Raw genomic sequence first — 19,156 nt, forward strand, 5'->3', positions numbered from 1 at the left:
AGTGGTCTAGGTCCAAAACCCACATTAATTTCTTATTATTTATAAGAAAGGATAACAAATAAAATAACATGAAGGCCCCATTCACTTTTGGTAAGTTATTTATCTAGGAAAATGCAGTTACTTGCGCCTCATGCACATCTAATATGAAAATACAAAAAAAAAAGAAAAAAGAAAAAAAGGAAAGAAAAGGAAAAGAAAAAAAAAGGGAAAGAAAAGGAAAGAAAAGAGAAGAAAAAAAGAGAAAAGGAAAGAAAAGAAAAGTAAGGGAAGGGAAGAAAAGATAAGGGGAAAGAAAATGGTTTGCCCCCTATCCCTTGGCTTCGACAAGACCCCCCCCCCTTTGAACTACTGTTATACATCTTTATTCTTCTTAATATAAAAGATTTTTATTAAAAATAAAGAAAAAATGAGATCCCCCCCTTCCTTTTAATCCTCCTCGTAACCCCCCCTCCTCTTAAGGAGGCTAACGCCTCTTGCATTCTGAATTACGCCTCACACCTCTAGGTGGTGGAATGCATCGCGTCACGCTTCCGTTTTTTAAAACATTGATATTCATATTATTAATAATTTTATATTTTTATGAAATTCATAATGAAATTATGTAATAACAATATAAATTATAATTTTATGGATTATTCAATTTAATAAATTAATAATATTTTACAAACATAAATAAAAAGTTATTTAAATAACAAAATATTTAAAATTACATAATAACATTAAAGAAATAAAATTTAAATAACAAAAAAGATTAAATATTTTACATATTATTTAAATATTTAACATAACTAAATTTTAAATAGTTAAAATAACAAAATTATATAATAAATTTAAAAACATTATTAAGAGTAGAATAATAATTATAATAGATTTCATAAATTTTGAATTAATAATAATTTTATATTTTACAAAAATAATAACAAAATTATGTAATAATAGTATAAATTATAATTTCATGGATTACTAAATTTAATAAATGATGGATATTTTAAAATTTTAAATAATGGTATTATTTAATAATTAAATAATATTAATAACTAAATCATATCTTATATTATTTCAAAAACAAAAAATAGATTAAATAACAAAATTATTTTATAACTTAAAAAAATATCAATAGCACAAAAGTAATTATAACTAGCGAGGCTCCAAGCGATGCATAGGATGTGGCACCCCTCCCTATCCTTCACCTCCATAGTCAAGAAACTCTAACCTATCCCCGCCCCATCCTTAGTGGTGAACTGAAAGGTGGTCGAGCTAATCTATACTGCAAGAGAGAGAGAGAGAGAGAGAGAGAGAGAGAGAGAGAGAGAGCTAAAGTACCTAGGTGTCTTTTACCCGGGGAGGGCACTCCGATGCTTAAGTCAAAAGATGTTTGTGAATTATTTTGAGAGATTGAGAGAGCTAGAGAGTATGTAATTGTGTGTCCCTTCACAGGTAGAAATGAGTGCCTTATATAGGCACCTGTTGTCAAAGCCCTCTTACAACAGGCTTCAGCTTCTCACGGAGCTGTTACCACTTGGTTTGGTGTAATTATGTGTCGATTGCAAGATTGGCATATGGTAGGCCGGTCTAACAGTTGAGGTATACGCGCTCCGGAGATCTTAGGCTAGTAATGTACTGTCAGTCCAAGTCAGCATGTCTACCTCACAGCTCGCCATCAACTCCTACAGCTCGGCCAGTCTTTGAGGCAACTCGCCATGAGTGGAGAACTAATAAGCTCATTCTGGCTGAGGTGGAGGTCAGCCTGGCGAGGTGTTTCGGATTGACTTGCCGAGCTGGTTGGCTTACTCAGCGCCAAGATATCACTCTGAGGCCACGTGTCGCAAGATGATTAGGAGGGCCAAATTACCCCTCATCAGGTTTGAATCAACCAGATCCTACCCAAGTCACTCCAACACAAATGCAACCCAACCCAATAATAGGCCCTTCTTCCTAGTAAAGGCCATATTTACAAATTTTCGAATGTTACTCATCCAATGGTTGAGGTTAATTCGGTGCAGATCAACAACAAGAACCTTGATATGATCGGGTCAAGGCAGCTTTTGCACTTAATACAGGGTCCAGATTTAATAAGCACGTTAGGTAAGCACGAGTGAACCTAATAACTGTGTGACACTTGTCCCAGCTAATGTGCCTCTCATACAAACATTCAGATGGGAGAGGTAGCATTTTTCTAAAGGCACTGTAAACGGACTCCGAAAGTTTGATATTCGATTTCACTCTCAATCCAATTATTTCGGATTTGGTTGTTAAAAATTGCATCTGATTAATAATCGAATGGGATGGGCTGAATAAAATTAAAATCTGAGTCTGAAAAAATATTATTTTATATTATATAATATATATAATCATATTAATATTTTATATTTTATATCTTTATAAGTTAAAAATAATTTTTTTTTTCAAAACTTTTTTAATTTTTATCATTTTAAACGTGAATTAAATCTGAATCTAATCTAAGTCTGACATGTTGGATTTCGGATTAGATTTAGATCCAATAGTTTAATAATCGGCATATTGGATGCGGATGTAACTAGATGTAATCCATTTGCAGCCCGTACTATGGTTATAAATAACTAAGTTGTCAGTTATTCAGTATGATTGACCACTTGATAACCCTTTGGCCTATAAAGACAATCTTACATTGAAAGAAGTCTAAACTCCTTAGCTCTCTTCATCACTTCTTGCACTCATAGTCTCTGAGCTCACCCTAGCCAAAGCCAAAGCCAACCCTTCTTAATGATCTTAATGACTTTAACATCAAAGACTTGATCTACCTCTACCACTCCTATGCTTATTGGTCACTATTAGCTCGTCTAGCTCACCAATTCGAGACACCTTAACTCGTCCAACTCAATAGAATCAATGACCATCATTTTTCGATCCACATACAAGCCAAGTTAAAGAATGACTCAAGTAGGGTCTCCCTAAGAGGATGACATGTGTCTAATAAGCATGAAGTGCAATGCCTCCCCGACTCAAGCAGGGTCTTCCTAAATTATCTCTCTCCCACTTTTTATCTATATCTATCTGAAGAGAGATTGAATTAAAAAATTATTTAAATATTCTAACAAAATTATATAATAACATTAAAATATTTACTAAAAACATAAAAAATAATTATAATAGATTTAATAATATTCGTATTATTAATAAATTTATATTTTTACAAAATTCATCATGAAATTATGTACTAAAACTATAAATTATGGTTTTCCAGATTATTTAATTTAAATGTTATTCAAATAATAAAAAATTAACATTAATAAAATATTATTTAAATATTTCAATAACTAAATATATTAAATAACAAAATATTAAAAATAGTGAAATAATTATACAACAAAATATTTAATATTATGTAATAACTTTAAAATTAATAAAATTCAAATAAAAAAATAATTATAACATAATATTCAAATTAATAATAATTTAATATTTAAAAAAATGGTTAATAATTTAGTTTCTTAGTTTTTCATTTTGTTATATTACATGTAATTGGGGTGCCAGCTTATCACCCTAGTTTGATATTGTACTTTTGCCTCAAATGAATTTTTTTTTTCTATTTACTATCAAAAAATGTTTGGGCTGCAATATAGACTCCCTTCTTTACAAAAGTTTATCTTCTTCTTGGGACTATGCAATTCCAAAGCTATATGGGGCCCATCATCAAACTAAAGGGATCTTTTGTGACGGAGATAAAAAGATGAATTCAAGTTTCATTTGGTATACTTTGGAAAGAATGTGCTCCCTCAAAGAGAGTGGTGCGCTGGGTATTAGGTATCTTAGAATGGCCAATATCTCCCTCCTAAGAAAATGGTTCTGGAGATTAATGAAGAACCTGAAAGCCTGTGGAGAGAAGTGATACTTGCAAAGTGTGGATTGAGAAACAATAGATGGGACCCAGAAGAGTGTTGTCAATCATTATGGCTGCTTAGTCAAGAAAAGGGATTAAGACGGCCTACCCCTCACTTATATAAAAGGAATGGAGTACAAGGTAGGGGATAGCATTCAGGGTGGGTTTTGGAGGAAAGTATGGTGTGACGACAAACCATATATAGAGTTTTGCCCCTCTTTTTACTTGGTAGCCTCAGAAAACAAACTATGATCCCCATTGTTTTTATCTTTTTAATGTGGAGATCATAGTTTTCAAGGCACCAAGATGAGGTTAGGTGACAGGGGTGCCTTGCACCTAGTGACCTAGGTGATGTATTTTTCTTAAATAAAAACCATAGAATCCTAGGGTGATTCCTTAGGTTCCATAGCAACCAGAAACCGTTTTTTACTAATAATTATTTATAATCCTCGTAAAAAAGTATTAACTGCATATTAAAACATAGAAAATCAACATATTCATGAGAAAGAAAAAAAAAAGAAAATTCAGAAAATAGAGGGGTTGAGGTTTTCCCCATCTCTGTCAAGTACCTGGCCTCTCCAACCTCATTTGGTTGGGGTTGGGGATTGCCTTGGCATGGGTAGGGGTGGGGATGGGGATTAATAGGGATCCCCGATCAATGACAAGGATGAGGATGGGGAGTGAAGTCCCTGCCTTGACCCCGAGTATATATATTAAGTAAATATATTTTCTAAAAAACTTTTAGGGATTCGGGTCCTTGACGGGGAAACTGTCTTCGTCAGGGATTGGGGATGGAATGTAACTTTTATCCCTAGTGGGGGGTTGGGATTGGAGACGGGGACTTGTTTCAAAGTTGGGGTCGTGGATGGGGAGTATGGTCCCGTGAATCCGCTTTGTTGCCATTCCTAGCGATGAGGTGCCCATGGAGGGTTGCCTTGCTTAATTGCCTATCTATTTTGTACATGGTGCTATGAAATACTATTATATTCTTTATTCTTGGGGATTATAATAACATGGATTCTGTTATGTGTTCATTCACTCACCTTGGAGTCTGCAAACCACCTTTCCATCCATTGCTAGTTTTTATCCACTCGCTTGTCATATATTTTGGTATTTTCAGAATTCGTTGGTGCTTTCTGTAGTCCATAGAACAGATTTTCTGGATCTAGCAGTTAAAAAGGGGCTTTTCTTTTTATAAGTGCAGTTAAAAGGGGTTTTGTTAGTGAATGATTCCTTTTACGATTTTTAATTGGCTAGAAAGTCTCTCGTTGAAACAAGGTCAGCGCTGATGTTTTGATTTTAAGAGAAGTGGTTGAAGCAATTTGGTCCTGCACGTTAATCAATATGAGTTCAGGGACCCCCCCTCACTCTTTTTTTTTTTTTTTTTTGAATTTGAGCCTTATTTCGACATCATGTTTGAGATATACTTCTTTCTGTATGATCTGTCCATTTGTACAGAGCCTCATTGTACAGGGGTCTTGTGTACATGTTATCCTTTTACCTTTTTGAAATGTCTCTATATGTTACATTCTTAAAAAAAACAACAAAAAGAAGCAGAAAAAAAAAAGAGATCATGGGATGAAGCTCTCCAACTTTTCCAAATTAGAGAAAATATCAACTTTGGAATTCTGGTTTCTGGTTTATATATTATGCATATGGGTTGTAGTTTTGTAACAATGACTTTGTGTATTAGGGTCTGTTCCCTATTATAGTTTCACATTGATATAGTTTACTTTTAGAGCCTGTGCTTGAATTTCACAGTATTTTGAAACTTTGGATGTTTGTCGTTATTGATTTGAAAGCATATGCACCTCGACGTATAAATCAAAGAAGTTCAATGTTAGTGTTGGTAAAGGGGTCTTAACCTTCTGCTCACCACATGGCAAGACCATGTGCTCTCATATTTTTGTTAACAATCTGGCTATACTATTCCTTTTCAATACCACATTCGCTTAATTTCATATATTCCAATTATTCTGAAGTTAATTTATCCATGGTTCCTGTCTGGCAGATATTACAAGTAGATAATGGTTAATTTATTGAAGCATGCCTTTTTTTTTTCAGGAATAGGTTTGAATGTGGATAACAAGAGACCAACCACATGTTTGAATGCAGTGCTTCAAGAAATGACTTCTGCTTCTTGCCAAATAAGGATATTCTTGTGGCATTTTTTAAAAGATTTGAGTATCTTTTTGATATCTTCTTAAATCAAGGTGAATAAAGTTTTATGCTGTGATGTTTTCCTTTTCTTTGTTCTCTTTCTTCATTTATGTATCACTTTTAACTGGTTGTTTTAATTCTTTTGAGAAAATTTAACCTGAATTTATTAAGAAAAAAAGGGGGGGGGGATCAAGAGGAGAAATACAAAGCAGGGGGGTGGGGGGAACCCCTACAAGGCCATCTGCAGTATGATTGTGTTTCCTAGGAACAAAAAACTAAGTTAACATTCAAACCATCCAAAGAATCCCAAGCTTCAGTCAGATAGTGATACAATCTCCAAGGGTCCCCTTTTTTGTCTCTTAACCATTTTATCGTATTTGGTGAATCACCTGCAATGATCAAATTCTGAATTCCCAAATTCTTTATTTTCCTGATTCCAGTGAGAGCAGCCATTACTTCAGCCTTTGTGGAGTCAGCCCAACCGATTGGACCACTAATAGTCCAGCAGATATTGCCCCTTTTGTCCCTTACTGTACCACCAATACCTGCAAGGCCTGGATTACCTAAGGCACAACCGTCAAAATTAAGGGTTATTGCACCTTCACTGATGGATACGGGATGCCTCAAGGATGTTTGTTGGGGATGAGGCAGAAACAGAAAGGGGTGAATATCTCTGATAAGATCATTAACTGAAAGTCCTTTAAACAGACTGAATTCACTAACCAAAAGATGCAAAGATAGGTAATATCTGAGATTAACTCCTCCAAGCATAGTTGTCAAGGCGTCGCCTAGGTGACTAGGCGCCCTCGGCTGGGTGCCTGCCTAGGCGATTAAGCGCCTGCCTAGGCGACAAAAATGACAAGGCGGGTGTCTTTTATAATATCATTTATATTGCTGTATCTTATTAATGTATGTGTTAATACATTTTATTATATGCTATATATCAATTATATTTTGTTTTAATGGTTTACTATTGAAATTTAATGGTTTTGAGAAGAGAAAAAGAAAGAAAGAAAGAAAGAAAGAAAAGAAAAGAAAAGAAAAGAAAGGGGAAAGAAATAATTAGAATAGTAAAGTTATTTTTTTTCTATTCTCTCTCTAATTAAACAAAACAGAAACTCCATCCTTGTTTTTTTCTATTTTACTTTCCATCTTGAATATTTATCATATAAAGTTAATAACCTTCTTTAGCTGCTAATTAATATGAATTTGCTCTACTAAATACTTATTATAGTAGCATTATTTTGGAAAATAATGAAATTAATATATGTAAAAGATTTTTATCTTTTAGCTGTGATGATTTGCCACATTTTTAGAGGAAATTTAATGTTCTTAATAAAGAGAATTGCTATTTTTCAATTAACACACATGTTGAATGGTATATAAAACTAGGAAACTAGCCAAAAGTTAGTTTTTCATATTATAAAATTTTTATCGCCTAGGCGGGTGCCTGGGCGACTAGGCGCCCCAGTGTCGCCCAGAATTGCGTAGACGCGTTGAAAACTATGCCTCCAAGGCTATGCTTTTATTGTCAAAGATACAGATGTTTCTTTCATCCCAAACACCCCACATCACCGCATGAGGCACTAATTTCCAAAAGACTTTACCCCTTTTGCTAAGCCCTATTCCTTGCCATTGATTCAAGTTGTCCATAATGTGTTTTGGAAAAGCCCAACTGTACCCTGCCATATTGAAGAAGTGGGATCATATCCTTTGAGTGAAACTGCAATGAAGAAGAATGTGATATGCAGATTCACCCTCGCTGAGACATAAAATACAAACATGAGGAGAAATGGAGCATCTTCCCAAAAGTTTTTTCTATAAGAGATCACAAGTATTAACTTTCTGAGACAGGCTTCCCGTACAAAGAAGCAAATTCTTGAGGGGATGTGGCTGCACCAGATTTTCTTGTAAGGAAAAGAGGAATGCTGATCTTCAGTAGTCAAAGCCCTGAACATAGACTTAGAAGAGAATTCACCATTTGGGTGAAGGGTCCATATTCGGGTGTCAGAATGAGAGGGGGATATGTAGGCATCTTCGAGGGTTTGGATTAAGGCTATTAAATCAGAAATTTCCGAGTCCCTTAGGGGTCTTCTAAGGTGGAGGTTTAAAGAATTCTCGGCGGTCTGGTTTGGGAGGCAAGAAGAAATAGAGGCTTCTTGGTCAAGGGTGAGGTTAAACAGCCTAGGGAAAGAGGCTTTCAGGGTAGCTTCCCCCTACCAAAGATCTTTCTAGAATTTAATTTTAGAACTATTTCCCACTTTATACCTTATAAAAGGAAGGAAATAAGTATGAATGGAACATATACCTTTCCAAGGATTTGTGGCCTTTATCCTGTTCAATTGGAGATTGCAATCCCACCCATTTGTATTTCGTCCATATTTACTTGAGATGACAGCTATCCAAAGAGCATTAGGTTCTTTTGGAAATCTCTAGAGCCATTTACCTAGGAGAGAAGAATTTTTCTCTTTAAGCTGTCCAATACCCAAACCGCCTTCATCTTTTGGTCTGTATACTTGTTTCCAGCTAACTAAATGGTTTCTCTTATCCCCACCACCTTCCCAAAGAAAGTTCCTTTGAAGCTTCTCAATCTGATTTCTGACTTTGGTCGGAATCTGGAAGACAGAAAGAAAGTAGACTGGTAGATTTGATAAGGAGGCCTTTAAGAGAGTAAGCCTACCCCCTTTGGAGAGATAACACTTTTTCCAAGTCGATAATTTCTTCTCGCATTTCTCCATCACTGATCTCCAGAAATTGAGGGATTTTGGATTCCCTCCAAGAGGCATCCCAAGGTAGGTAATGGGGAGATTCTCCACTTTGCACCCCAACAAAGATTTGAAATTTTCTAGAAGTTCCACTTCCACTGAGTTAATAGCAACAATACTACTTTTGCAGAAGTTAGCTCTCAGATCAGTGAGAATCTCAAAACATTCGATTACCATTTTAGTGTTTATGATGTTGGTTATGGAGGCATCCAAGAATAGGATTATGTCATTGGTGAACTGTAAGTGAGAGATGTGAATTTTATCCCTACCCACTTCAAAACCTTTCACCAAGTTGAGAAGAATTGACTTGTCAAAGAGATAATTAAATATATCCATCACCAAAGTGAAAAGTAATGGGGAAAGAGGGCAACCTTGTCTTAGACCCCTACTAGCCTTAAATTAACCTTTCGCTTCACCATTTATCAATACTAAAAACCAAGGAGAGCCAATACAACCTTTAATCCACCTGATCCAGTTTCTCCCAAAACCTCTTAGCCTTAAGCAGTCAAGAATGCAGTCCCAATCCACTTTGTCGTACACCTTCTCTAGATCAAGTTTCACAAGGACCCCCGGGATCCCAGAGGATTTTCTGTCTTCCACACACTCATTTGCAATAAGAATGCTGTCCACAATTTGTCTTCCTTTTACAAAAGCAAACTGATTTGGGGATATTAGATCTTCAAGGACTTCTTTAAGTCTATTGGCCAAAACTGCCAAAATTTTGTATATGCTCCCAATCAAACTTATAGAACTAAAGTCTTTAACTTCCAAAACTCCCCCTTTCTTAGGGATGAGGCAGAGAAAGGTAGAATTAAGGCCCTTGTTAACAATGGCAGATGAATGGAAGTCCCTGAAAAACTCCATGAGATCTGACTTTACAATTTCCCAACACTTTTGGAAGAAAAGAATAGGGAAGCCATCCGGCCCTGGAGCCCTATCTCCGTCCATGCTAAAAATAGTCTTCTTGACTTCTTCCTCTTCAAAGCTTCTTTCCAACCAATCACTCTTTTCAGCTAATAGGGTAGTTCCATCCCGATTATGTAATGTAAACTAATTTTCACTATCCTTGGAGTAGAGGTTTTTAAAGAAAGAAAGGAAAGCTTCCGAAATTTCCTCAGAATTCTCCACTTCTCTCAGATTGAGATTGAGCTTGGAAATAAAGTTCTTCTTACTTCTTCCCAAGGCATAGGTGTAAAAAAATCTGGAATTATTGTCTCCTTTTTTCAACCATCTCACTCTTGATCTTTGTCTCCAATAGATCTCTTCCCTTCTAACTAGTTGCTCCCATTCCTTTCTTAATTCTGCTCTTTTATTTCTGTTTAAGGCATTGAGGGTCCCATTTTGCTCTCTATTATTCAAGTCCTCTAGTTCTGAAAGAATTATTTTTTTCTCTTCTTCAACAGCTTTAAATTCTTCTCTCCCCCAAGCTTTAGGATTTTTCTTCAAAGCTTTTAATTTCTGAAGAAGTTTGAATCCAGCCTGACCCTCTACTTTGCAGTCTTCCCACCATGTTGCATCCTTTTTACTGAAGTCTTTGTGTTGAAGCCAGAATTTTTCCAATCTGAATGGGGTCTTTCTTTTGATGATTCTTTTGGTGTTCAGCAATATGGGCCGGTGGTCTGAAGTACATCTTGGATGAAGTTCTTGACACAGGTTTGGGAATCTCTCCAACCAATCCTGATATAGCAAAAATCTGTCAAGTTTGCAGCTTATGGCATTTTCTTGCATGTTTGACCAGGTGAAAAGTCCAATGGTAAGAGGGAGATCACATAGATTGACTGTCAATAAAATTAGAGAAATTTCTCATGCTTCTAGTTGGGGTTCTACCATTAGAATGTTCTGAACTGAACCTGGTGACATTGAAATCACCCACTAAATACCATGGAATGTCCTCCTCCTCATGCTGTGACTCCAACTCAGCCCAAATCCTCACTCTATCAGAGGGAGAGTTAGGACCATACACACCAATGAGGATCCAGCTGAAATCATCTTTAATATTAGTGAACAGAACCGAGATTGAGAATTCACCTCTGTCAATCTCCAAGCCTGAAATTTCATCTTCCTTCCATGCTAGAATGATACCTCTAGCGGAACCCTCAGCTGGAACAGCAATCCATTTTCTACCCCTTATTCCCCATATGGCTTTCATAAGTTTTCTGTTGATGACTTCTTTTTTTGATTCCTGAAGGACAATTATATCTGGATTTTCTCTCTTCAATGTTTTTTTTCACTAGGCTTCTTTTGAGCTGACCTTACAAACCCGACATTCCTCTTCATTGAGTCACTTTGACAGAGTTCCCCTTATTCATCCTATTTCCCTTTGAGATGCGATCCATTAGACCCCACTGAAGCCTTTTTAGTTCTTTTTTTCTGTTCTTCTCGTGGGCCTTTCCAGATTTAGTCACCTCTTTATTAAAGATTCTCTCCTTTTCATCTTCTTTGTCTCTTCTCACAATTCCCAAAGAGGACCTTCTACCATACGTCATGCAATTCCAGAAACTTACACACTCTGTCTTCGATGAGCATGCCATCGAAAAATTTTTGTCAAGCAGTGCATTCAGGGTACGCCCTACCTATAGAATCAGCATAAAAAACATCAAAGTCAAAACCTTTAGCCAACTCTGGAGGTATGCGGAGAGAACAACGCTAATTGTCAAAGACACCTCCCCGTACAACAAAAATGAAGCATACACAATTGATAGGAGACCCAGTTATACTTAGACCTTGCCCGTCCTCGAGCAAGACAAAATTCAAGCAAAAACAAGTGTGGTCCGCTTTCAATATCTAATACTTTAAATTGGCGGTCAATGACATGGCCATTGGTTTAAAATATTGCATTGTTTCATCCCACTTTTTGAGGGGTATAATTATAATTTTATCTAGGTTTCTTTTTCATTAAGCTTCGATTGGGGTTCCATACTCACACCCGTTCATCTTCCCCGACGCCATTTGCCATTTCCAACACGTGTGAGGGAGTCACAATGAATCCCCATTTTGTCTTCTTGTTGTAATCAATTTGTTTCGCTTTCTATCTTCTTTTGCTTACCCTACAATCCTCTTTTTTTGGTCCTCTTCTTGTTTGTACTATTGACCGTTGTCTATTTATCATGGCTTCTCAACAAAAGAAAGATGAATGTCCCTTCGTTAGGGAAGTGAACACAACAGAGTTATTATTAGAAAGAGAAGCAACTATGGCAGTCGATGGAGGATGAGGGTTCTGGCCTCCGATGTTACTGTCCAGAGGGGAAGGTGGAGTTTTTGATGTTATCACTAGTGTGAAGCTGATGTGCCTCTACAGCCAGGGTTCTGGCCTCCGATGCTAGTGTCCAATGAGTTTATCGTTACCATGGAAGACGTGGCTGCGTTACTAGCACTACCTATTGGGGGTTCTGTGTCCGATCAACATCTCCAACATGTTGAGCCTATTCCTCATGATCTAAGGGATCTTTGTGACCATCTTTTTGTAGAGAGTGTTGCATTTAAAATCAAGGTGGACAAGACTAACGCTCGGGGAAAGTTGTAGTTAGAACAATGGCTTGAGTATTGGTTTGAGTCTTATGGTAGGGGAAATGTGATGGTATGTGGGGCAGACAGCCAATGCCATCTTGTTGCCTTCATCTTGTATCTTGCTTCTCAGTTTCTATTCCCAAGGCTCCCAAACTACGGATTGCGCACAGTCTTGGTGCCCCTTGCTGTCTTGGCTGCCAGCGGCCACCAGCTACCTTTGGCCTCCATGCTTTTGGGTTATTTATACGAATAGATGGACGACATCATCTAGCAAATAATGGGCCCCAGCTGTAAAAGGTGCATTAGCAACATCTATGCCCCATTTTTGTGGATGTTTCTATGTAAACGTTTCAGTCTCAGAATCACAGCTCGCGATCTTTCTCCAATGCATGTAGTCATGGCCACCATGCAGGGGGGATGAGTATGAGAAGGTGGTTGAAGTTTGCAGGGAAAAATGATAGTTTCAAGTTGCTAGGCATAAACAGTTTAAGATGAGTGAAATTGATTTGAAGTTTTCCCTATTCGATGGGTTCCTTTGGAGGCTATACACCTAGGATATACCTCACGCGATGTCATTCTATGTTGGTGTTCCAATTCCTGAAGATGGCGATCAATAGTACGTCATGGGTGCAAAGAGTTCTTTTGCAAGTATAGCACGATTGGTAACATGGCCCGGTGACATTGCTTATCTTGATCGTTCAGTAGGCGGGGACAATACAACCGCTTCTCCATCGCGCTCGAAGAAGGTGAAGACAAAGCACGAGGGGAAGCAACCTATTTTAGAGGAGGGGGAAAGTGTTCATCCCTTGCTACGAAGAAGCCAAGGTTTGTGAGAGTACTGCGCTCGATTCAACCTCCCATTGCACCATAGTCTATTGACTTAGGTGTGGCCTCATCGCAAGCGCGAGAGTGTCATACCGAGTACAGGCAGGAGTCTCCAGCAACACCCACTGAGGAAAAGACTATGCTAGTCATTGAATAGGGGGAATTAACGGTTGTGGTGCCCTCTGCTAAGGTTACCTGTATTCGTTTCTCGAGCAAGCGTATGAAGAGGATGGATCCTCCCCAACTGAAGCGGGGTCCCGGTGGCCCTTCCTGAAGGGGTGGATTTGGTAAGCGGCTTTGTTATTAATTTTTTTGAGGTGTTTGAGTGCAGCCATGATCATGTGTTGTTGTCGTAACTAAACTGTGTATAGTCTTTTGTTCTAAAGTGTGTGGAAGGCAAGGAGGCTCAACCCAGCGCAAAGACTTTGGGAGTTCCTGATGTGGGCCAAGAGGTAAGCATAGGTTTGTTATTCTTTATTGATATATTGCTTTATCACATTCAGGTCTATCGTGCTAACTGCTTGTGTTTTACTTCATTGCAGGCACCATTCCATGTAGGTCCTGCCACATTGATACTAGTGGAGGATCTGAAATCATCGCAGCCCCCCAATCAAGTTCCTAAGGCTACTGAGGACGCTGGTGTTGGTGATACCACTCCCGATGCTATGATATGGAAGGAAGGCCGCGATGCCCAAGCCAACGATTTGTCACAAAGAGGTCTATGCTCCTTCCCTGATTGTTGAGGTCGAGGCCCATGTGGGTTCAAAGGTCAGGGCTCCTGCTGAGCCAGAGATCCCCGTTGAAGGAGTTGTGGCTTCCATGGACATAGAAGACCAGACTAGGGACAAGGATGCGGGATCTGGGATTGTCTTGCCAACTGAGGAGCTAACGTATGAGGAAGACCTAGCTCAGATAGGGCAGGAACTCGGGGAGTACTATGATAAACATGGCATCCCTCCCTTGGGTTATGCAGCCATAGACCTTGTTCAAGTTTAGGGTCATCCTAGTAGCGACAAGTACTCCATCTCCCATTCGGTGACAAAGTTTGCTTCAACTGTCATACGGGTTGGATGGTTGCCATCTGTGAACATTCATCCAAGGGTTGTGGCGCCTACTCTGTACACTATTGTGACCATGATGGACTGCATAATGAACCATCCAGTGGAAGAACTTTCATAGTCGGACTTCACTCGCTAGCTTGAAGCCTGTAGGTTTTTTTCTGTCATGGTCTTCGATATGGGTCAGATCGAGGAATGAGTCATTATGCTAGCCCATGCATTTTGGAAGGCCGGTCTTAGGGTGTAACAATCCATTTTATTTCGCTCAATGAAGACTCACACCTTTGCTGGAAAGTGGTCGAGTCTAGCAATACAATGGTAATGGGGAAACTCGAGGCTTTGATGGACAAATATGCTAGGAAAAAGAAGATCCTTGCTAAATATGAAGAAAAATAGGACCTGAAGAGCTTTGAAGAATGTAGTCAGGCCTTGGAGAACATTATCGCTATGAGGAAGGAGTGGGGAAATGTATCAATACATGTATTCATTGTAAAAAATTTGAACTAATGCTAATTAGAATATGAATTTTGTGTTATGTTGTTGCTTCACGATACTTTAAGTAACATCAGGGGGTAGCGAAGGGATGAGAGATCCATCTTATGGATAGCCGAAATTTGCAGGTAGGTAAGGCGAAATTTCAAAAATTTCATTCTCCCCTCTAGGAATCATATTCTCTATTTTAGAAAACTGCATTTTCAAAGATCAATCTTGAACAATAAACCAGACCAGATCTGAACCAAAAAGGTAGGAGAGGGAAGTACCTGATATGGAGAAACAGTAACTCCCAATGAAGGTGTTCACACCCAAGGAAAATGCCAAAGACTGCTCCCATTGAAGATGACACAGCGTAGGGTGGAGAAGAATCAGCAGGTGGTTCTTCACAAGAACCGAACTCTTTAGCAAAAATTCGATGGAGGGTGAGTGAGCACGACTTCAGATCAGTTTTTCACCAAAAACTGATATCAAGAACGCTTCTTGATCGCTCCTACAGGTGGAGAACGAACTGGCAAAGGCGGCAGCAGGAGGAGAACACAAGAGCAGAAGATGGCATCAGTCTCACAGAAGTTGTCTTCTCTCTTGTCTCTGTAATCTGAATTGTGTTAATGGGGTTCGCCCACCTCCTCTATTTATAACCTTAAAGAAAGGTTCTCCTAATCCCATTAAAAGTTTCCTAATCCAAATCTTTATTTAGATTTGGACTCCCTTTAAGAGATAAGGATAAACCCTTATCTTATCTGCAGATAAAGATCAACCCTCATAATCTTATTAAGAGTTTCCTAATCCAAATCTTTATTTGGATCTGGACTCTCTGAGTGGATAGGAATAACTCCTTAGCCTATCTACTAATCTAAATTCCAGATCCACCCCTCTTTAATTAATCAAATTAAACCAGTTCGAATTGGGCTTTAGGCTCATTAAGTTTGTGTGCTCACTTAACTTCAAAATTGCTGCCCAGTTGGAATTCCTTGTATAGTGTGGGACCCAAACATTGATCTACACATCAATTACATGGGTTCAGCCTATCCTCTATTACAAGGCCTAGCCGAATTCACTAAAAAAATCAGCGAACCCCTGAGCCCATCACCATGGGCTCTTAATGGGTTCAACATTTACACTAAGTGGTCCCTGGGCTAAGCCACTTTATAAAAACCCAAGGGCTGTGGGCAGATGCAAGATTAGCCCATCAGGTATTACCCTCAATGGCCTTACACTTAACCTCTCAGCCCATAGTGATCAAACACTGCCCGACAAGAGAGGATTATCTACGCAAATCGAGTAGAATGCCTTCTGCCCATTTGCATAGTTTTAGATCTGATCAAATTTGGTTCAAGATTTTAACCATGGCTCTGATACCACTGAAGTGATGAGAGATCCATCTTATGGATAGTCGAACATTGCAGGTAGGTAGGGCAAAATTTCAAAAAATTTCTCTCTCCCCTATGGGAATCATATTCTCTATTTTAGAAAACTGCATTTTCAATGATCAATCTTGAACCATAAACCGGACCAGATTTGAAACAAAAAGGTAGGAGAGGGAATTACCTAATATGGAGAAACAGTAACTCCCAATGAAGGTGTTCACGCCCAAGGGAAATGCCAAAGACTGCTCCCACTGAAGATGACACAGCGTAGGGTGAAGCAGAATCAACAGGTGGTTCTTCACAAGAACCGAACTCTTCAGTAAGAATTCGATGGAGGGTGAGTGAGCACGACTTTAGATCAATTTTTCACCAAAAACTGATATCAAGAACGCTTCTTGATCGCTCCTATAGGTGGAGAACGAACTGGCAATGGCAGCAGCAGGAGGAGAATGCAAGAGCAGAAGATGGCGTCAGTCTCACAGAAGTTGTCTTCTCTCTTGTCTCTGTAATCTGAATTGTGTTAATGGGGTTTGCCCTCCTCCTCTATTTATAGCCTTAAAGAGAGGTTCTCCTAATCTCATTAAAAGTTTCCTAATCCAAATCTTTATTTGGATTTGGACTCTCATTAAGAGATAAGGATAAACCCCTATCTTATCTGCAGATAAAGATCAACCCTCCTAATCTTATTAAGAGTTTCCTAATCCAAATCTTTATTTGGATCTGGACTCTCTGAGTGGATAGGGATAACTCTTTATCGTATCTACTGATCTAAATCCCAGATCTACCCCTCTTTAATTAATCAAATTAAACCAGTTCGAATTGGGCTTTAGGCCCATTAAGTCAGTGTGCTCACTTAACTTCCAAACTACTACCTAGTTGGATTTCCTTGTATAGCATGGGACCCAAACATTGATCTACACATCAGCCACATGGGTTCAGCTTAGCCTTTGTTACAAGGCCTGGCCGAATTCACTGACAAAATTAACGAACCCCTGAGCCCATCACCATGGGCTCTTAATGGGCCCAACACTTACACTAAGTGGTTCATGGGCCAAGTCACCTTATAAAAACCCAAGGACTGTGTGCATATGAAAGATTAGCCCATCAAGTATTACCCTCAATGGTCTTACACTTAACCTCTCAGCCCAAAATGATCAAATACTATCCGACAAGAGAGGACCTCTCCCTCGGCTGCAAGGAACAGTTTTGCACTCTCTACTCACATGGATCCCAGGAATTAAAACCTTTTGCAAACATTTTTAAACCATAATATATAAATGTTGAAGGGATGAGAGATCCATCATATGGATGCCCAAAGATTGCGGAATAAGGGGACGAATTTCAAAAATTTTTCTCTCCCTTCAACTGGTAATCGCATTCCCTATTTACAAAATCATATTTTCAATGATCATTCTTGAACCATAAACTGAACCAGATCTGAACCAAAAGGAGTAGGAGAGGATTATACCTGATACGGAGAAATAGTATCCCCCAACGAAGGTATTCACGCCCAAGGAAGGATCCAAAGACTGCTCCCACTGAAGATGGCGCAATGTAGGATGGAGCAGAATCAGCAGTGTTCTTCTCCAAGAACTCTGTCCTTTGCAAGAATCAGTAAGATGGCACGTAAGCACAGCTTCCTATAAATTCTTACTGAAAGAACTGATGTCAAGATCGAATCTTGACTTCTCCCACAACTGGAGATCGAACTGACAAATAGGGGCGGCAAGAACAGGGAGGGCAAGAAAGAATTCTGCAGGGATGCTTAATTCTTCCTCTGTGATTTTAGCACTCAAGAGGAAGTGAATATCTCATTCATCTAAAGGCTGCTACCCCCTCCTTCTTTTGTTAACCCAAAGGATCAGCTCCTAATCTAATTAGGAGCTGCTTATCCAAATCATATTTGGATCAGACCTTTCTTTAGCTGATAGGGATAAACCCTTATCTTATCTGTGAATTGGATTAGCTTTCACCTAATCTCATTAGAAGGTTTCTAGATCTGAATCACATTCAGATCTGGACTCTTTGAGTGGATAGGGACAAGCCTCTATCATATCTGCTAATCCATCTCAGAATTCGCCCCCAGGGTTTTAGGCCCATTAAGCTTATGTACTCACTTAACCTTCCTAACTGCTGCCCAGTTGGGCTTCCTGGTATGGCGTGAGACCCAAGCATTGATCTACACATCAGCCACATGGGTTCGGCCCAGCCTTTGTTACAAGGCCTGGCCGAATACACTGTTATGGACAGTGCACCCCCTGAAACCCATCAAATGGGCTCTATGGGCCCAACACTTACCCTAAGTGGTCCCTGGGCCAAGCCACCTTGTAACACCCAGGGACTGTGGGCAGATGCAAGATTAGCCCATCAGGTATTATCCTCAATGGTCTTACACTTAACCTCTCAGCCCATAATGATCATATATTGCCCGACAAGAGAGGACCTCTCCCTCGGCTGCAAGGAACAGTGTTGCACTCTCTCCTTATATGGATCCCGGGAATTAAAACCTTCTTGCAAACTTTTCAGAAACCATAATATATATACTTTTATATCTCATATAAAATATATTTTGCAAAAAAAATCTCAACGATTGAAATCGGCTACCGGCAGTCTTGGTTTCCATCAGTGAGAGTGCATCCCCGATCATTACCTTTGTCCGACAAAGGGGCTGATCCTATCACTATGATCACCCACTAAGATGAATTCTCAGACTGTCCCAACAAACCCAAGTTTTGGCCCCCGCTAAGGATCTCACTGATTGATAAATCAAAGACAACCCAATCTGACACCTAGTGTAGTATCATAATCGAGTCTAGGGGTTGGGTGTAACTTTCCAGTTTTGCCCATCAATCTCCAAGGTCCAGGGCAATACTGAAAATCTGGTCCAGTTCAAAGATTCAATTAATCCTACACTGTATGTGCCTAGGTCTCACCCTGGCAGCTGAGACAGGCCACCCCAACCGACTTGGTGGCACCACAGTGTCAGCCTTGTCAAGATAGGTCTCCCCAGACCGACCCACTAGCTGTGAACATTCTAAACTAACATGAGTCTCGTTGAGTGTCCAGTTTAAGGGTATTGCCTAGAAACAAACCAAGGGAACATGAATCAAATATGCACTT

The 19,156-nt window shown here is 39.0% G+C and overlaps 1 protein-coding gene across 1 annotated transcript; it reads right to left on the reverse strand.

The window, feature by feature from the left end:
- Positions 1-6,248: 6,248 nt before the first annotated feature.
- LOC148803056 (uncharacterized) lies at positions 6,249-8,961 on the reverse strand. The gene is made up of 3 exons (XM_088890861.1): positions 8,466-8,961; positions 6,409-6,582; positions 6,249-6,280 (listed from the first exon to the last, which is right to left on the reverse strand). Exons 1-3 carry the CDS (start codon positions 8,959-8,961, stop codon positions 6,249-6,251), a joined length of 702 nt encoding a protein of 233 aa, XP_088746987.1.
- Between the last annotated feature and the right edge of the window lie 10,195 nt (positions 8,962-19,156).

Source organism: Nelumbo nucifera, chromosome 1 (assembly GCF_055504915.1).
Source record: "Nelumbo nucifera cultivar China Antique chromosome 1, China Antique-T2T, whole genome shotgun sequence".
In the NCBI taxonomy this organism is placed as follows: domain Eukaryota; kingdom Viridiplantae; phylum Streptophyta; class Magnoliopsida; order Proteales; family Nelumbonaceae; genus Nelumbo; species Nelumbo nucifera.

What these genes read in the sequence shown, in the direction of transcription:
- LOC148803056 (XM_088890861.1), bottom strand. Translation starts at nt 8,961, where the DNA reads ATGGTAATCGAATGTTTTGAGATTCTCACTGATCTGAGAGCTAACTTC. An exon ending in GAAAAATTCTTCTCTCCTAG is followed by an intron (nt 6,583 to 8,465) that starts GTAAATGGCTCT and finishes GTTGTGCCTTAG; the next exon opens with GTAATCCAGGCCTTGCAGGT. An exon ending in TCAGAATTTGATCATTGCAG is followed by an intron (nt 6,281 to 6,408) that starts GTGATTCACCAA and finishes TTTTGTTCCTAG; the next exon opens with GAAACACAATCATACTGCAG.